The sequence below is a fragment of the Schistocerca americana genome, chromosome 2, assembly GCF_021461395.2.
Source record: "Schistocerca americana isolate TAMUIC-IGC-003095 chromosome 2, iqSchAmer2.1, whole genome shotgun sequence".
Lineage (NCBI taxonomy): Eukaryota > Metazoa > Arthropoda > Insecta > Orthoptera > Acrididae > Schistocerca > Schistocerca americana.
This window is the reverse complement of record NC_060120.1, coordinates 295,780,997-295,799,692: the sequence shown is the minus strand read 5'-3', so window position 1 is coordinate 295,799,692 and position 18,696 is coordinate 295,780,997. Positions and strand designations below refer to the sequence as shown.

At 39.6% G+C, this 18,696-nt stretch overlaps 1 protein-coding gene across 1 annotated transcript in view; it reads right to left on the bottom strand.

Annotated features, from left to right (window-relative positions):
• The window catches only part of LOC124595176 (sodium-independent sulfate anion transporter-like), a 185,033-nt gene that overhangs the window by 26,079 nt on the left and 140,258 nt on the right, over positions 1-18,696 (bottom strand). Inside the window, exons 7-11 of the mRNA XM_047133789.1 lie at positions 18,474-18,650; positions 7,697-7,858; positions 5,370-5,510; positions 4,841-4,986; positions 904-1,068 (exon numbers count right to left, since the gene is read on the bottom strand). Coding sequence (XP_046989745.1) covers positions 904-1,068; positions 4,841-4,986; positions 5,370-5,510; positions 7,697-7,858; positions 18,474-18,650 — 791 coding nt within the window. The remainder of the gene's footprint in view (positions 1-903; positions 1,069-4,840; positions 4,987-5,369; positions 5,511-7,696; positions 7,859-18,473; positions 18,651-18,696) is intronic.

Below are 18,696 nucleotides of genomic sequence, written 5' to 3'. Positions count from 1 at the left end.
CAGGCATATTGCATTGGCAGAGGGCTGCAGATAAACAGGGTGGGAGGTGACAATGGGAAGGAGATGAGAAGACAAGTGAGTGGAAACAGTTGGGTGGATGGAGTAGGGACATTATGTTACCGTAGGTCGAGGCTGGGATAATTATGGGAGCGGAGAATGTGTTGTTGGGATATCTCCCATCTGCACAGTTCAGAAAAGCTGGTGGGGGAGGGATGGATCCAGATGGCTCAAGTAGTGAAGCAACCATTGAAATCTAGTGTGTTGTGTTCAGCCACTTGTTGTGCCACAGGGTGGTCTACATTTATCTTGCTTGAGTGAATGGTGTGCATCTCTCTTTTACTGATAATGGCTGTGGCCAAAAGCTTTATGTAACTGTCTTTTAATTGTGCCTGTCTGCAACTTGATATGTCTTCTTTACAGTAAGTAGCACTCTTGTCTTTTCCTACATTGTAAACAGAAGATCAGTATGATCAATTATTTTCTCATTCTCACTTTTGTAGTCTTTGCGCCTAATAGTGAATTCTGGGCTCTGACACTTTGTTTCCAGAATGCATTACAAAAATCCACATTATTTTGCCAGTACTGATAAATTCCATAAACGAGAATCATTTTCAATTCACCACAAAAGTCTGGCATTTGCCTCTTTGTTCCCAAGAGAGGTCTTTCAGAACAGTTTTTGCATTGGCTTTTTGTTATCCATTTCATTTACAAAAATCTGGTGAGTGGCAGTGGAAGTTTATTTTACTTGTTTTTCAATTATTGTTACTGTTGACTCTTAGCTGCAGTCAAGATATGCTCACAGTCTTACTATATGGTATACTGTACTATCAGTCATATTATTACACTCAGAGATCTCACATTCTGGAAAAAGGGTACTAAATACAAAACTACTAAATAATTTACCTTGGCAGCTGTGTAATCTGCTTTAAATACATGAGTGCAGTTAATGACAACTGGCATGTCATTCCTCATGCTATGCTTCATCACCAAATTGCGTACATAGTCAACTGATGGGAAGATCAAGCACCTGTCAGGAGTTATTTCCAAATATTCCACACCTTCCAGTGTCTGTAACAAAAGTTTAACTGAAATTAACTGCCCATTATTCTTCATCAATTACTTGGTTTCTTTATTCAAAAATTGTTCTTAAATGAATAAAGAATAGATATCCTGACATATGAGTATTATAAATGGTATTATGTGAATCTGTGTTGAAATACTTCAGATAGACAAATAATCTGTGTAATGGAATACAATGGTATGTGGCAACAACACATCAGATGTGCAAAAAAGATGTGTGCCTCAAGCAATCTCTTATTGTGATTTTTAACTGTGTGTCTTGAGTGTCTGCTCTACACAGTTCTTGTTCCTACTTTTCCACAGTAGTTAAGAAAGATGGAATCATGGGTTCTAGATTAGGGGATAGCTAAAATACATACATACTATTCTGACAGCATGTAATGTGATCCACAGCAGTTCTTAGAACACTCTTGTAAATAGTGAACAAAAATACACTCCTGGAAATGGAAAAAAGAACACATTGACACCGGTGTGTCAGACCCACCATACTTGCTCCGGACACTGCGAGAGGGCTGTACAAGCAATGATCACACGCACGGCACAGCGGACACACCAGGAACCGCGGTGTTGGCCGTCGAATGGCGCTAGCTGCGCAGCATTTGTGCACCGCCGCCGTCAGTGTCAGCCAGTTTGCCGTGGCGTATGGAGCTCCATCGCAGTCTTTAACACTGGTAGCATGCCGTGACAGCGTGGACGTGAACCGTATGTGCAGTTGACGGACTTTGAGCGAGGGCGTATAGTGGGCATGCGGGAGGCCGGGTGGACGTACCGCCGAATTGCTCAACACGTGGGGCGTGAGGTCTCCACAGTACATCGATGTTGTCGCCAGTGGTCGGCGGAAGGTGCACGTGCCCGTCGACCTGGGACCGGACCGCAGCGACGCACGGATGCACGCCAAGACCGTAGGATCCTACGCAGTGCCGTAGGGGACCGTACCGCCACTTCCCAGCAAATTAGGGACACTGTTGCTCCTGGGGTATCGGCGAGGACCATTCGCAACCGTCTCCATGAAGCTGGGCTACGGTCCCGCACACCGTTAGGCCGTCTTCCGCTCACGCCCCAACATCGTGCAGCCCGCCTCCAGTGGTGTCGCGACAGACGTGAATGGAGGGACGAATGGAGACGTGTCGTCTTCAGCGATGAGAGTCGCTTCTGCCTTGGTGCCAATGATGGTCGTATGCGTGTTTGGCGCCGTGCAGGTGAGCGCCACAATCAGGACTGCATACGACCGAGGCACACAGGGCCAACACCCGGCATCATGGTGTGGGGAGCGATCTCCTACACTGGCCGTACACTACTGGTGATCGTCGAGGGGACACTGAATAGTGCACGGTACATCCAAACCGTCATCGAACCCATCGTTCTACCATTCCTAGACCGGCAAGGGAACTTGCTGTTACAACAGGACAATGCACGTCCGCATGTATCCCGTGCCACCCAACGTGCTCTAGAAGGTGTAAGTCAACTACCCTGGCCAGCAAGATCTCCGGATCTGTCCCCCATTGAGCATGTTTGGGACTGGATGAAGCGTCGTCTCACGCGGTCTGCACGTCCAGCACGAACGCTGGTCCAACTGAGGCGCCAGGTGGAAATGGCATGGCAAGCCGTTCCACAGGACTACATCCAGTATCTCTACGATCGTCTCCATGGGAGAATATCAGCCTGCATTGCTGTGAAAGGTGGATATACACTGTACTAGTGCCGACATTGTGCATGCTCTGTTGCCTGTGTCTATGTGCCTGTGATTCTGTCAGTGTGATCATGTGATGTATCTGACCCCAGGAATGTGTCAATAAAGTTTCCCCTTCCTGGGGCAATGAATTCACGGTGTTCTTATTTCAATTTCCAGGAGTGTAGATAAACTACAGCCACTTTGTATAAGAAATAAAAACATCAGTTTTTAAGTTTTCTTTTCTTTTTATTTGCTTCCAGTTAACTATATTAAATTACTGCCTTTTAAGCACATACAGGGAACTGGAGAATAATGGTAGTTAAAGGCATTATACGAAAGCAGTTTCTCATGTCTGGTATTCTATGTAATTAATACTCTGATACTCCCCACATCCCTGGAGGTTCTTCTTTATGAAAAGACCAACAAAATATGACATCTGAATGAATCAACAAAAAAAGTTGAGATTCACCCTAAGAATTTCTGTCTCTAGAACTACTGTCCCCTATTACTTTGGTCAGTAGACAGTTTTATCTGTTTTTATGTGGCCAGAGCATTACATTACCAGTGCTTTCTTTACTTCACTAGGTTTGACAAATCCTATAATTAAGATAATCTTTATGGGTGTGGAGTGACGGGTGTTATGCATTAAAGACAGAGAAACAAATGTTAGGAACTTCAGTTGTAATTAACCATTGTAAAATATTATGCTATTAATCATCCAATACTGTGAAGTATGGATGACAAGAGAGATAACAACTTATAAGAGGATCAGTTTGGATTAAGGGGAGAGAAGGTAATCAGAGAAACCATTGGATGCATGTTGACAGAAAGTATGATGAAGTCAATAGGAAGAAATATGTATGTTTCATAACTTAATAAAGTGCTTTAAGGGAAATGGAAGGCAATGTTTAAAATATTGTAGAAAATAAGAACTGAATGGAATAACAGGAGATTAGTAGGGAATTATTTGTAAGACACAGGACAATGGTAGGAAGAAGAAATAGATAAAATGGCTATCAAGAGAAAGTTATTAAATATCTCCACCCCTGTTTAACACCTATGGTGAAAGACTTGTGGACATAGCCTTACCAGTATAGCTACAATAAAAGTGGAGAGGAAATGAAAGTGATTAAATATGTGAGATCAAGAGGTCACAGAGAGTGAAGGAGATCATCAGATAATTTTGGAGTGAATAGTAAAATGATATCATATGAATAAAAAGCCTTCAGAAAAATATGACACTTACTTACAAAAGCAATAAGAAACAACATAAAAAAGTGTTTTGCAAGATTCTTTATTTGAGGTGCAGTTACAATGGCTCCGAACCTCGGACAATAAGGAAGAAATATGAGAGATATTTGTAAAGCTTTGAAATCTTGCAATGAAGAAGAGTAGAGAAAATTAAATGGGCACAAGCAATAAGAAATGCTGAAGAATTTGAGAAAGTGGAGGAAACTAGAACTCTACTGGAGGATATTAGAAAGAGAAAATCAAACCAGATTGAACACATTCAAAGGAAAAATTATTGTCAGCAAATTCTTGTTAAAGCAAAAGTAGACAGAAAAAGAAGCAGAGACAGGAGAAGTTTTGGCATATTGAAAGATCTGAGGAAATGAATACCTTACCAAAGTGTTATAGAAACAACTAGGAGATACACATCATCAAGAGAAAAGTTCAGTTGAAACCCACAATTTGACCACTTTAAGTATGCAAAAAGGCTGTCAGAAGATGAGCTTTTGGCCAAGAAGGCCTTCATCAGAGATAAAACATACATACACACACTCATGCAAACACAACTCACACATAATTGCAGTCTCTGGCTGCTGAGGCTCATTTTCTGACAGTCTTTTTGTTGTGCCTATCTGCGACTGAGCATCTCCGCTACATGATGAGTAGCTACTATCCTTTTCATAATATTGTTAACTGGTTTAGAAGATGGGACATAGCTTGTCCATTTCATAGCATAAGATACCTATATGTAATGGATTAAAACAAGTAAAATGTTAATTCAGGTATCCAAGTACAAATTTTTGCCGTTAAAGTTACATTATCAGCAGATGGAGGAAGCACTGAAAGTATGGTACTTACTGTGTTGGTTTCAATTCTTATTTTTGGTCTTGCAATATTGAAGAGAACAAACAGAATATTCACTCCAATGCCAACAACGATTCCCAGTTCTAGTTGCAGCACCAAGCAGGCAATAAAGGTAGCAAAGCCAGGGATGAGGTCCTGTTCTGAAAAACATATCAAGTATAACAGCCTCTGACAAAATTATGCCAGTTACATGTAGGTAGAAAACATTCTACTTACTAAGCAACAGCAGAGGTTCAGACATTCCACTTATATAATGTAACACTGACAGTGTTGAATGTATTTGTACTTAACAGACTAGTATTCATCTTGTGAAGACATCAAAAGAGGCAATATGAAGAGAAGACTGGAAAATTACACACACACATACACACACACACACACACACACACAAAGAGAGAGAGAGAGAGAGAGAGAGAGAGAGAGAGAGAGATACCTATGTATTATATAACAAATACTAACACTTATGTTACGTTCTAACACCTATATACTAGTATAATCAGCAATACTGAACCATGACACTTACTGCTCGTCTTCCAGATAGGAACAACAACATGCAGCTCTACCATAAATATTACTGCAGCAATAATAATAGCTGCAAGGCTTGCTTTTGGTATGAAGTAGAAATACTGGGTAAAAAAGAGCAGTGATAGAATCACCAAAAGTCCTGTAAGTAGTAAATAGTATTAGTTAAACACATAACCTTTTCTGTAATGTAGCACAAAAGGCTTCTCAAAAGATTCTGAGTGAGCAGATTAATTTTACTTCAGCAGTTATTTGTGTGTAACTATAGTAATCTCCATACTGAAGAACAAATTTGGAACTTGTACAATGAGAAATACTTACACACTTTTTTCCTTTTTCTAGTGGCTCTGAGCAATGAAACTAATGAATGTTCTATATATTGATTCTCATTGCAAATTTTCAAGTGTAGTTTGAATTATATGGTTTTCTATAGTTTTTCTCCAGGTGGTGGTCGTGAAAGACAATGAACAGTTATTCAATTTCAAACTCCATTATACCCACTGTAATGCAATATCCAAAGGTTTGCCTGCCCTTTAACTGTATTTCTTTTTCTTTTCTTATTTTTTCTTCAGTCAGCAAACAGCACACACAATATTTAAGAAGAATTCCAGTTGTAAAGTAACATGACTAGAAAAAGCACATAGATATTCTAAAGCAACAAAACACAATGAATGCCTTAGTGCTGAGTATATGCTTCATCATTCCAAATAACTGTACAATATAGGACAGGGTTTATTGAGCCCTGCAAGACATGTGATGTGGTTTCATTATATAATTCAACAACAAACATTCTGTGCCACATTGTGGCTATGGGACATTGAATGCTAGTGTCCTACATAAATTTGGAGATTTGTTGCAATATCAGTCAATATCATTACAATATTATGAAAAGGATAGTTGCTACTTACCATATAGCAGAGATGCTGAGTCACAGGTAAATGGACAGATTTAAAATATTTTACTAGGGAAAGATAGATACTGCCACAGGAAAAATAAAGAGGCCTTTTGAGAGAAAAAAGAAGCAGTTGTACAAATGTCAAGAGGCCAGATGGAAAAAAAGTACTCAGCAAAGAAGGGAAAGTTGAAAGCTAGAACAAGTACTTAGAGAGAGTATACAGTGGGAAGAGGATGTAGATGAAAATGAGATAGGAGATATGATACTGCGAGAAGAATTTGACAAAGCACTGAAAGACTTAAGTCATAATAAGGCCCCTGGATTAGAAGACATTATGTCAGAACTACTGCTAGCCTTGGGAGATAGCATGACAAAACTGTTAGTTAAGCTGCAACCAATGTGCTGCATTCCAAATGAGCATGACAACCGACAAGCTGTCTAGCCACATAAATTGCCACTGACAAACTGTGGGCAAGAAACAACTGGACCACCCTGTTGCTGAGTACACTGCCCAACAATACATTCTTCATGTCAGTGACTGCTTCACAGCCTGTGCCATCTAGTTCCTTCTTACCAACACCAGCTTTTCTGAGCTACACAGGTGGGAACTCTCCCTGCAACATGTCCAACATTCCCGTAAACCTCCCGGTCTCAGACTTCATTAGAGATTGTCTTTACCTATCTAGTTCCTTCCTTGTTCCCATTCAAGCACCGTACAGCCTCTATTCCACCAACACACCCAGTCCTTTTACTTCTCCCTTTTTCCATTCCCCCACCCCCACCCCCACCTCTCCCCTGGCCCGTCTAATGCCCCAACTGCACCTAACTGCCCTACCCTCTCTCCACCTAATCCCAGCTCACTCCCAAAAAAAGTACTTTACCATCTCCCACCCCTACCCTGCTATCCCTCTCCCTCCCGCACCAGTCTCCTTATTACCCCCATCACCCACCTGCCTCTATCATCATCCACTGCTGATCACAGCTTCAGCTGCCAGAGACTGTGGCCACGTGTGTTTGTGTTGTGTGTGTTTTATCTCTTTTTGACAAGGCATTGTTGGCTGAAAGATCACTTTCTGACAGTCTTTTTCTTACGCCTATCTGTGACTCAGCATCTCCGCTATTTGGTGAGTAGCAGCTATCCTTTCCATAATACTATTAAATTCCATCCTGGATTTTCCATTGTTTGATTTTGCCTGAAGGCAAATTATTAGGTAGCTCAAGAAGTACCCTTGGCATTCTGAAAGATATTCAATTTAAACTTTTAATCATGCCATAGTCTTAAAACAGAAGTACAAAATGGTTTCTCTGATAGTATGAGGAAGGTAATTAATATTATGCAACAGACACAATAAACAAAATTTTGCAAACAACTGATGGATTGAAGTTTGAGTTTGTGTGGAGTGGATAAAACTGTGAATTATTATTATTATTACCTGTGTAGAGGCCCCCTAGAGTTGTCCTCACACCACTTGAATTATTAACAGCACTACGAGACAATGAACCACTTCCAGGAAATCCTTGAACAAATGAATTACCAATGTTGCAGACTCCAATGGCGAGTAGTTCTTGTGTAGCATCTGTTGGTTTACCATTTGCTACAAGTATAAGAAATACATAATTAGTGTTAATGCTGAAGTTGGTTAAAATGTTTTGTACAATGGTTTCTTTCAGAAAAAATAAAAATATAGGAGATAAAAAACAAAGGAGTTGAAAAGAGTGCATTGTACTGAGCACATTGTAATAATTAGAGAACACACTGTCCAATCAGGATAAACATTGCTGGAGAGGGCTGCAAAATAGCTGACTCAAACAAATGCTCTCATTAGGTGAAAATAACAGAAGAAATTGTAAAAAGGTAGGAAAGTATGGAGATGGGACCTAGGTAAACTGAACGAGCCAGAGGTTATTGAGAGTTTCAAATGGAGCTTTGTCAACTGAAAAAAGGAATGGAATACTGCAGAGGGCCAATGGGTAGCTTTGAGGGATGAAATAGTGAAGGCAGCAGAGGATCAAACAAGTAAAAATGGCAACATAAAAGATATGGAATTTAACTGGCAAAAAGAGGAAACCTAAAAAAGTAGATGAAAAGGAATAAAAAATTTAGCAAATGAGATTAACAGAATATGCAAAACAGCTAAGCAAGAATGGCTAGATGAGAAATGCAAGGATTTAGAAGTATGCCATACTAGGGGAAAGATAGTTACCACCTGTAGGAAAGTTAAAGAAACTTTTGAAGGAGAGAGAAGCAGTAGTATGAATATCAAGAGTTCAGATGGTAGTGGAAGGAGTACACAAAAGGACTCTATGAGGGGGATGAACTTGAATACAAAATTATATACATGGCAGAGGAAGTAAATGAAGATGTGATGAGAAATATGATACTGCAAGAATTTGATATAGTACTGAAAGAGGTAAGTTGAAACAAGGCCCCAAGGGTAGGTGAAATATTCTTCGAAATGTTGAGATCCCTGGGAGAACCAGTAATGACAAAACTATTCCACTTGGTTTGCAAAATATGAGACAGGGCAAAAAACTCCAAAGTTTGACCAGAATGTAATAATTTCAATTTCAAATAAGACAGATCTAAATACTATCAAACCATCAAGTGTAATAAGGCATGGTTATGAAGTACTGATGCACATTATTCACAGAAGAATAGAAAAACTTGTGGAAGCTGACCTATGGAACAATCAGTTTGTGTGCCAGACAAATGCAGAATACGTGGGGTAATACTGATCATATGGCTCATCTTAGAAGATAGTGCACTCAAAAAAAAAAAAAAAAAAAAAAAAAAAAAAAAAAAAAAAAAAAACTGGTGCACCGCAAAGGAACTACTTGAATGGGATGGAAATCAGTAGATGCGATGTATGTGTACAGGCAAACAAATGATAACAAATTCAGAAAAATTTGAGAGAAAGAGCTTAGCAAATTGGGCAAGTCAATAACATGTTGGTCCACCTCTGGTCCTTATGCAAGCAATTATTTGGCTTGGTATTGTTTAACAAAGTTGTGGGATGCCCTCCTGAGGGATATTGTGCCAAATTCTGGCCAATTGGCATGTTAGATTGTCAAAATCCTGAGCTGGATGGAGGGCCCTACCCATAATGCTTCAAACGTCTCAGTTGGGGAGAGATTTGGCAACCTGGCTGGCCAAAGTGGGGTTTGCTAAACATGAAGATAAGCAGTAGTAACTCTCACCACATGTGGGCAGGCATTATCTTGCTGAAATGTAAGCCCAGGATAGTTAGCCATGAAGGGAAACAATGTGGGATGTAGAATATCACTCACATACCGCTGTTCTATAAGGGTGCCACAGATGACAATCAAAGGGGTCCTGTTACAAAAAGCCCAGACCATCGCTCCTGGTTGTCAGCCCATACAGCAGATGACAGTAAGGCTAGTATCCTGTCATTGTCCATGGCACCTACAGAGACATGTCTGCTGGTCATCAGGGCTCAATCTGAAGCAGGCTTGAAGACAATTTTACTGCAGTCAATTAGATTCCAGATGTGATGGTGTAGGTGCCATTTCTTTGCATAGCAATATCCCTTTCGTTGTCTTCTGTGGCACCCTTACAGCACAGCAGTATGTCAATGATATTGTACATCACGTGTTGTTTCCCTTCACAACAAGCCATCCTGGGCTTATATTTCAGCAAGGCAATGCCCATCCACACATGGTGAAAGTTTCTACTGCTTGTATGCATGCTTGCCAAACCAAACCTTGGCCAGAAAGGTTGCCGAATCTCTCCCCACTTGAGAATGTTTCATTATGGGCAGGTTTCTCCAAGCAGCTCTGGATTGTGCCAATTGGACACAATATCATCAAAATATCTTTCCAAAAGAAGTTTTCTGTGATGTAGAAAAATAATGGAGCTTATTCAAGACACTTTAGTTGAAGCAGCACAAAGAGTATGTGGCAGGACATCTGGAAAGGAAAAAGTAAGACAGACAGGTTGGTGGGATGATACCACAATCCAAGCAGTTAGTAGAAAAAAAATGGGGCATGGAGAAAGTGGTGGAAAACTAAAAATGATGAGGACCATAAAAGATATATAGAGGAAAAGAAGAAGTGCAGAGAAATAGTGGAAACAGCAAAGAAAAAGGCATGGAAAGAGTTTACAAAAAAACCTGAAGAAGATGTGAAGAGCAATAACAAAATGTTCTATAAAATGATGAATAATAAAAGGAAACAGTAAAGATGGAAATAGAGGATGGTACTGTGATTGAAGTTCCAGGGAATACAAAAGATATTTGGAGAGAACATTTTAAGAAACTATTAAACGCTGAGGAGCAGGTACACAAGGAAACAACAAATCATGGAGAAATTGAGAGAAGTTGGGAAGCAGAATTAGGACAAATTACATGGGAAGAAATGGAAATAGCTGTGAAGAAGATGAATGGGGGAAAGTCCCAGGACCTGATGATGTATCAGTGGACATGATAAGAGCAGCAGATCCAGTGGGAATGCAGTGACTGTATAGAGTACTATCAAGTGTGTGGAGAAATAGTACAATACCTGATGATTGAAGGAGAGACACTGTTACCATCTTCAAAGAAGGCAATAAAAGACTTTGTAAAAACTACAGAGGAATAATCCTTATGATTCATACAGCCAAGATTTTTGAAGGAATTTTACTAAATCGAGTAAGTGAAAATATAGAAAAGGAGCTGAGTGAAGAACATCATGGGTTTAGGAAATGAAGAAGCACAATCGACCTGAAATTTTCTATCCATCAACCGATGGAAAAAAGTTGGGAGTATAACAAAAGGGTGATAATGGTTTTTATAGACATAGAAAAGGCATATGACTCAGTTAACAGGTAAAGACTCTGGGAAGAAATGAAGACGACATATACAGAAGATGGATACATTAATGTAATAAAGACAATGTATAGAGGACACAGTGGTAGAATTAGAATACCACTGGGGAACTCTGAATACTTCGAAATAAGACAAGGATTTAAACAAGGAAGTATTCTATCTCCTGCACTTTTTAATGTTGTGATGGAGGGAATGAATAGTGAAGTTAAAGACATAGTAAAAGAAAAAAGACAAAAAGATGATTTTTGTAGATGATATGGTAATATGGGGTGATAAAGAGGTAGATGTACAACTACAACTTGATGCGTGGAAGGAAATAATGAAAAGGTTTGGATAAAAATAAATAAAGATAAGAGTGAAGTAATGGTATTGGGAAGAGACAAAGGGATCAAAAGAAATATTACTTTGAATGGAGAACCCCTCAAAGTTGTAGACAGTGTCACTTATTTAGGGAGTGAAATATCTAGTGATGGAAGAAAAACCAACGAAATTAATAAGAGGTTAGAGAAGGGAGGCAATTTCTACCAAACACTAAAACACCTGACTTGGAATAAGGAAGTTTAAGAACAAGCAAAACTCCTTATGTATAAGAGTTATTACTTCCCTATTGTCACCTATGGAGGAGAATCATGGACAATGACAGAAAGGGACTGGAGCAGACTACAAGCAGGGTAAATGAAATTTCTAGGAGCAGTTAAGGGAAAAACACGAATGTACAGAGTAAGAAATGTAGATATTAGAAAAGACTTTAAACAAGAAAGTATGAGAGAAGAAATTGAAAAAAAAGGGATTAAGATGGTATGGGCATGTTAAGAGGATGCGTGAGCAGAGACTCCCCAAAATTATGGAAGAACTGAAGATGGACGGAAAGAGATGTAAAGGGCGCCCAAGAACATAGTGGAAAATGGGTGTGAGAATATCTGTGGAAAGAAGAGGGGTGACCTGGCAGCAAGAGGAGGAAGAAAAGTGGTGGGAGGGCTGAGCCAAATGGAGAGGACTTATCAGCAGCCAGACCCGGCAGTAGCTGGAGCGGGATCAGGATATACCGGGTGATCAAAAAGTCAGTATAAATTTGAAAACTTAATAAACCATGGAATAATGTAGATAGAGAGGTAAAAATTAACACACATGCTTAGAATGACATGGGGTTTTATTAGAACAAAAAAAAAAAGAAACAAAGTTTACAAAATGTCAGACAGATCTCTTGCGCACGTCGTTTCGTGATGATCGTGTGCTCAGCCGCCACTTTTGTCATACTAGGCCTCCCAGGTCCCCAGACCTCAGTCCGTACGATTATTGGCTTTGGGGTTACCTGAAGTCACATGTGTATTGTGATCAACCGACATCTCTAGGGATGCTGAAAGATAAAATCCAATGCCAATGCCTCACCATAACTCCGGACATGCTTTACAGTGCTGTTCACAACATTATTCCTCGACTACAGCTATTGTTGAGGAATGATGGTGGACATATTGAGCATTTCCTGTAAAGAACATCATCTTGGCTTTGTCTTACTTTGTTATACTAATTATTGCTATTCTAATCAGATGAAGCGCTATCTGTCAGACATTTTTTGAACTTTTGTATTTTTTTGGTTCTAATAAAACTCCATGTCATTCCAAGCATGTGTGTCAATTTGTACCTCTTTATCTACATTATTCCATGATTTATTCAGTTTTCAAATTTATACTGACATTTTGATCACCCGATAGATAGATAGATCACTCAGGAGGACATCCAACAGCCCTGTCAGTCAATTCCAAGCCAAATAACTGCTTGCATAAGAGCCAGACATGCTACTGACTTGCTCAGTTGGTGAAGCTCTTTCTCTTGAATAAATCATCCAGTTTTTCTGAAATTGTACATGTACATCACATATACCAATTTCTGTCACATTTAGATTATTCCTTTTTGTTATTATTATTATTATTATTATTGTTTAGCAGTGATTGAGAAAGAAGTGAGAAAGCAGACAGAACTGCAGCCTGTCCCCAATGTTATTCAGTCTGTACATTGAGCAAGCAGTAAAGGAAATCAAGGAGAAATTTGGAAAGGAAATTAAAGTTCAGCAAATAGAAATAAAAACTTTGTGGTTTGCAAACAACATTGTAATTCCAGCAGATACAGCAAAGGACTTGGAAGAGCACTTGGACATAATAGATAGTGTCTGGAAGAAAGTTTATAATTATGAATATCAACAAAAGTAAAACAAAGGCAATAGCATATAGTCAAATTCAATGAGGTGGTGCTGATGGAATATGACTAAGAAATGTGACATTAAAAGAAGTCTTTGAGTTTTGCAACTTGGGCAGCAAAATAAGTGATGATGGCTGAAACAGAAAGGGCATAAAACGCAGATTGGCAATAGCAAGAAAAGCATTTCAGAAAAAGTGGAGCTTACAGTTGTTGTGTTCTTCAGTCCAAAGACTGGTTTGATGCAGCTCTACATGCTACTCTATCCTGTTCAAGCCTCTTTATCTCCTAATAACTACTGCAACGAACATCATTCTGAATCTGATTACTGTATTTGTCTCTTGGTCTCCCTCTAAAATTTTTAGCTGCCCCCCCCCCTCCCATTTCCCTCTAACATTAAATTGGTTATCCCTTGATGTCCCAGAATGGATACCCTCAAGTGATCCCTTCTTTTAGCTAAGTTGTGCCACAAATTTCTTGTCCTTCGAATTCTGTTCAGTACCTCTTTGTTTAATAACAATCTACCCATCTAATCTTCAGCATTTTTCTGTAGCATCACATTTCAAAAGCCTCTGTTCCCTTCTTGGTTCAAATGGCTCTGAGCACTATGTGACTTAACTTCTGAGGTAATCAGTCACCTAGAACTTAGAACTAATTAAACCTAACTAACCTAAGGAAATCACACACATCCATGCTCGAGGCAGGATTCGAACCTGCGACCGTAGCAGTCGCTCGGCTTCAGACTGTAGCACCTAGAACTGCATGGCCACTCTGGCTGGCTTCCCTTCTTGTCTAAAGTGTTTATTATCCATGTTTCACTTCCATACATGGCTAGTCTTCAAAAAAATACCTCCAGAAAAGACTTCCTGAAACTTAAACTCTATATCTAATGCTAACAAATTTCTCTTCTACAGAAATACTTTTCTTTCCACTGCCTGCCTGCACTTTAATCACCTCTACTTGGCCAACATATGTGTACTATTTTTAGTGTCTTATTTCCTAATCTAATTCCCTCTGCATTGCCTGATTCAATTCCATTATACTTGTTTTGTTTTTGTTGACATTCACCTTATATCTTCCTTTCAAGAACTGTCAATTTTGCTCAACTGCTCCTCAAGTTCTTTGCTATCTCTGACAGAATTACAAAACCATCAGCAAACCTGAAAGTTTTTGTTTATTCTTCCTGAGCTTTAATTCCTGCTCCAAATTATCCTTTGGTTTCCTTTACTGCTTGCTCAGTGTACAGATTGAATAACATTTGGGGTAGGCTACAACCCTGTCTCAGTCTCTTTTCGTACAATGCTTCACTTTCAAATCCCTCAGCTCTTATAACTGCCTTCTGGTTCCTGTATAGGTTTTATTATTTATCCAGTGGTGGATAAACTTCAGTTGTAATTTTACTATCAAGATAATTACTTACAAAATGCCTTGCAAACTACAATGTTCTCTAATAGTGCAATCAGAGGTCGAACAAATATTCCAGATCCAAGATTTGAACACATGTCAAGAAATGAATATGAAACCATTGAATTTCCAGAATCTATGGTCACACTGAATGGTGGTAACTGGAATGCTGGAAGACCTGCTGGTTGCCATAAATTTTATTAACTGAATGACCCCCACCCTGCCCCTTTCACTAAATAATTGAGCTAGTGCAGTAATTAAGAACTTGTGTAAGTTTTCATAAATAATTATAAAGATTGAACCTGAACCAGTAAATGGGTTATTCACAATGCAGGCATATGAAATGATTCCATGAATTTTTACACATATCTTTTAAACCAAATTATTGTCAAAATATAGAAAATCTAATATAGCCATTTTTCAAACTAAAATGTCATTTCCAAAATGCTAAAATGTTCATATGCTAGTCTTTATAAGACCAACTCCACCCCCAAAATCTTCAGTCTGCATGCTGATGTCTCAACATCATTATGTTTAACATACCTGTGTAAAGATCATGTCATCTTGTATGTTGCATCTCTACAACTCTCTATGGGAGAAGTTAAGTTCATTCCTAAACATAGATCATGCAGTACTTCTAGGTTACAGTCTGGTTGTAACATGTTAATTACCGAGTAACAACTACAAACATTTCTGAGCATTATAATCAGTCTTCATGTAACTAATCGTATCCAGTAACAGTGTAATTTGAAGACAGCTTTAATATTAATAGCTAAAAGTGCAATGTGATTGTCTTGCCACTGTGACACTGTTTCATAGGATTGTGGAAATGCAGGCATGTGAAGAATCTGTGATGTGATAACTGGAGCTGGCAATCATGTCACATACAGTGTCGATGTGTGGGCGAAAAGCCACATTGATCAGAAATTTTTGAGGTGTACATTCGCACATTTCCTGTTACGCCAGTTTTACAGCTTGTGTCCTTCCTTTAGGAGTTAACCCTCCCTCTCAGAGGTAAGACCTGAAGTAGAAAAGACTCTGACAGAAGTTAGTTAAAGACAGTGTCCCAAACAGCTGGCAACAGCTTCCAAAATGACAATACCGTCATGTGGTGGCTTCCTGTGAAAAGTGTTGGAAGCTACAAGGTTATATGTGGAAGTAAATACAAATAGTTTTGGCACTGAATAATAAAACATTGTTTTACACCAGTGATCATTTAAGAGTTAACTTTCTTGTCTCTTGATTTACAATGGTGGTTTCAAAGAACTAGAGGAAATGATTATCTAACAGGAATATTTTACACTTTTGTGTCTCCTTGGATGAAATTCTTGAATAATTCTCTCCTTTACCCCTATCTTTCCAATGCTTTGTTGACCATTACGGCAGAAAGGAACCTCATCATCACAAAAATAGCAGTTTTTCTTCTTCTGTTTGTGTCTTTGTCTGTTTCCCAGTGCTTCAATTATGTTATCTTATCTTGTCTTTGATTGTTATCATATACAGGGTGAGTCACCTAACATTACCACTGGATATATTGCGTAAACCACATCAAATACTGACGAATCGATTCCACAGACCGAACGTGAGGTTAATACAAACCATAAAAAAATGCACAGAAGTATGTTTTTTAACACAAACCTACGTTTTTTTAAATGGAACCCCATTAGTTTTGTTAGCACATCTGAACATATAAACAAATACGTAATCAGTGCCATTTGTTGCATTGTAAAATGTTAATTACATCCAGAGATACTGTAACCTAAAGTTGACACTTGAGTACCACTCCTCCGCTGTTCGATCGTGTGTATCGGAGAGCACCAAATTACGTAGAGATCCAAAGGGAACGGTGATGGACCTTAGGTACAGAAGAGACTGGAACAGCACGTTACGTCCACATACTAACACCTTTTTATTGGTCTTTTTCACTGACGCACATGTACATTACCATGAGGGGTGAGGTACACGTACACACGTGGTTTCCGTTTTCAATTATGGAGTGGAATAGAGTGTGTCCCGACATGTCATGCCAATAGATGTTCAATGTGGTGGCCATCATTTGCTGCACACAATTGCAATCTCTGGCGTAATGAATGTCATACACGCCGCAGTACATGTGGTGTAATGTCGCCACAGGCTGCCACAATATGTTGTTTCATATCCTCTGGGGTTGTAGGCACATCACGGTACAACTTCTCCTTTAACGTACCCCACAGAAAGAAGTCCAGAGGTGTAAGATCAGGAGAACGTGCTGGCCAATTTATGCGTCCTCCACGTCCTATGAAACGCCCGTCGAACATCCTGTCAAGGGTCAGCCTAGTGTTAACTGTGGAATGTGCAGGTGCACCATCATGCTGATACCACACACGTCGACGCGTTTCCAGTGGGACATTTTCGAGCAACGTTGGCAGATCATTCTGTAGAAATGCGATGTATGTTGCAGCTGTTTGGGCCCCTGCAATGAAGTGAGGACCAATGAGGTGGTCGCCAATGATTCCGCACCATACATTTACAGTCCACGGTTGCTGTCACTCTACCTGTCTGAGCCAGCAAGGATTGTCCACAGACCAGTAATACATGTTCCGTAGATTCACTGCCCCATGGTTCGTGAAACCCGCTTCATCGGTAAAGAGGTAGAACTGCAACGCATTCTTGGTTAATGCCCATTGACAGATTTGCACTCGATGATTAAAGTTATCACCATGTAATTGCTGATGTAGCGACACATGAAACGGTTGAAAGCAGTGACGATGCAGTATGTGCATGACACTACTTTGACTCAGTCCACTGGCTCTCGCAGTGTCCCGTGTACTCATGTGTGGGTTCATGGCAACAGCAGCTAACACAACAACTCCACCCACTTCTCCTGTGACGGGCTTGTTACGGACCCGTTTGCGTGCTACGACCATACCTGTTGCATACAGTTGGCGGTAGATGTTTTGCAATGTGCGGCACATTGGATGCTCTCTGTCCGGGTACCGTTCTGCATACACCCTGCAGGCTTCAGCTGCATTTCGTCGACACTCGCCATAGATGAGTATCATCTCCGCCTTTTCAGAGTTCGAATACACCATGGTCACAGTTCCTACAACACTACACTATCACAGACATCTGGTAACACGGTGTACTACAGTTGGTCTGCGTGCGGAGATGAATGCAGAATAACAATAGCAGCAAGCGCTACATGCGGACACTGCGACAGCTAGACCAAACCACAACAGTGCACTACATCCACACTCGTAAACACGGTCGTCATCGTAAACATGTCCCTGCAGATGCTGCTTGCCGACCGTGGCCCGTGTTTGTTACAACACGCAACTGAACGTCGGAGGTTTCAAGCGTCAACTTTAGATTACAATATCTCCGGATGTAATTAACATTTTACAATGCAACAAACGGCACTGATTACATATTTGTTTATATGTTCAGATGTGCTAACAAAACTAACATGGTTCCATTAAAAAAACGTAGGTTTGTGTTAAAAGACATACTTCCGTGCATTTTTGTATGGTTTGTATTAAACAATTACACTAACCCCTCTCCTCACATTCGGTCTGTGGAATCGGTTCTTCAGTATTTGATGTGGTTTACAAAATATATCCAGCGGGAACATTAGGTGACTCACCCTGTATTGTTTCCACTCTTACAAAATACTTGGTTTAGTTGTACAGAAAAGCAAATAAAAAATAATATAAAACTGCAAAAATGTAACAAAATACATTATTTCCTTTTATTATTTATCCAGTGGTGGATAAACTTCAGTTGTAATTTTACTATCAAGATAATTACTTACAAAATGCCTTGCAAACTGCAATGTTCTCTAATAGTGCAACCAGAGGTAGAACAAATATTCCAGATCCAAGATTTGAACACATGTCGAGAAATGAATATGAAACCGTTGAATTTCCAGAATCTATAGTCACACTGAATGGTGGTAACTGGAATGCTGGAAGACCTGCTGGTATGTAACCTATAAAAATTAAAATGAATGATTTATTCAATGATCAGTGATAGCC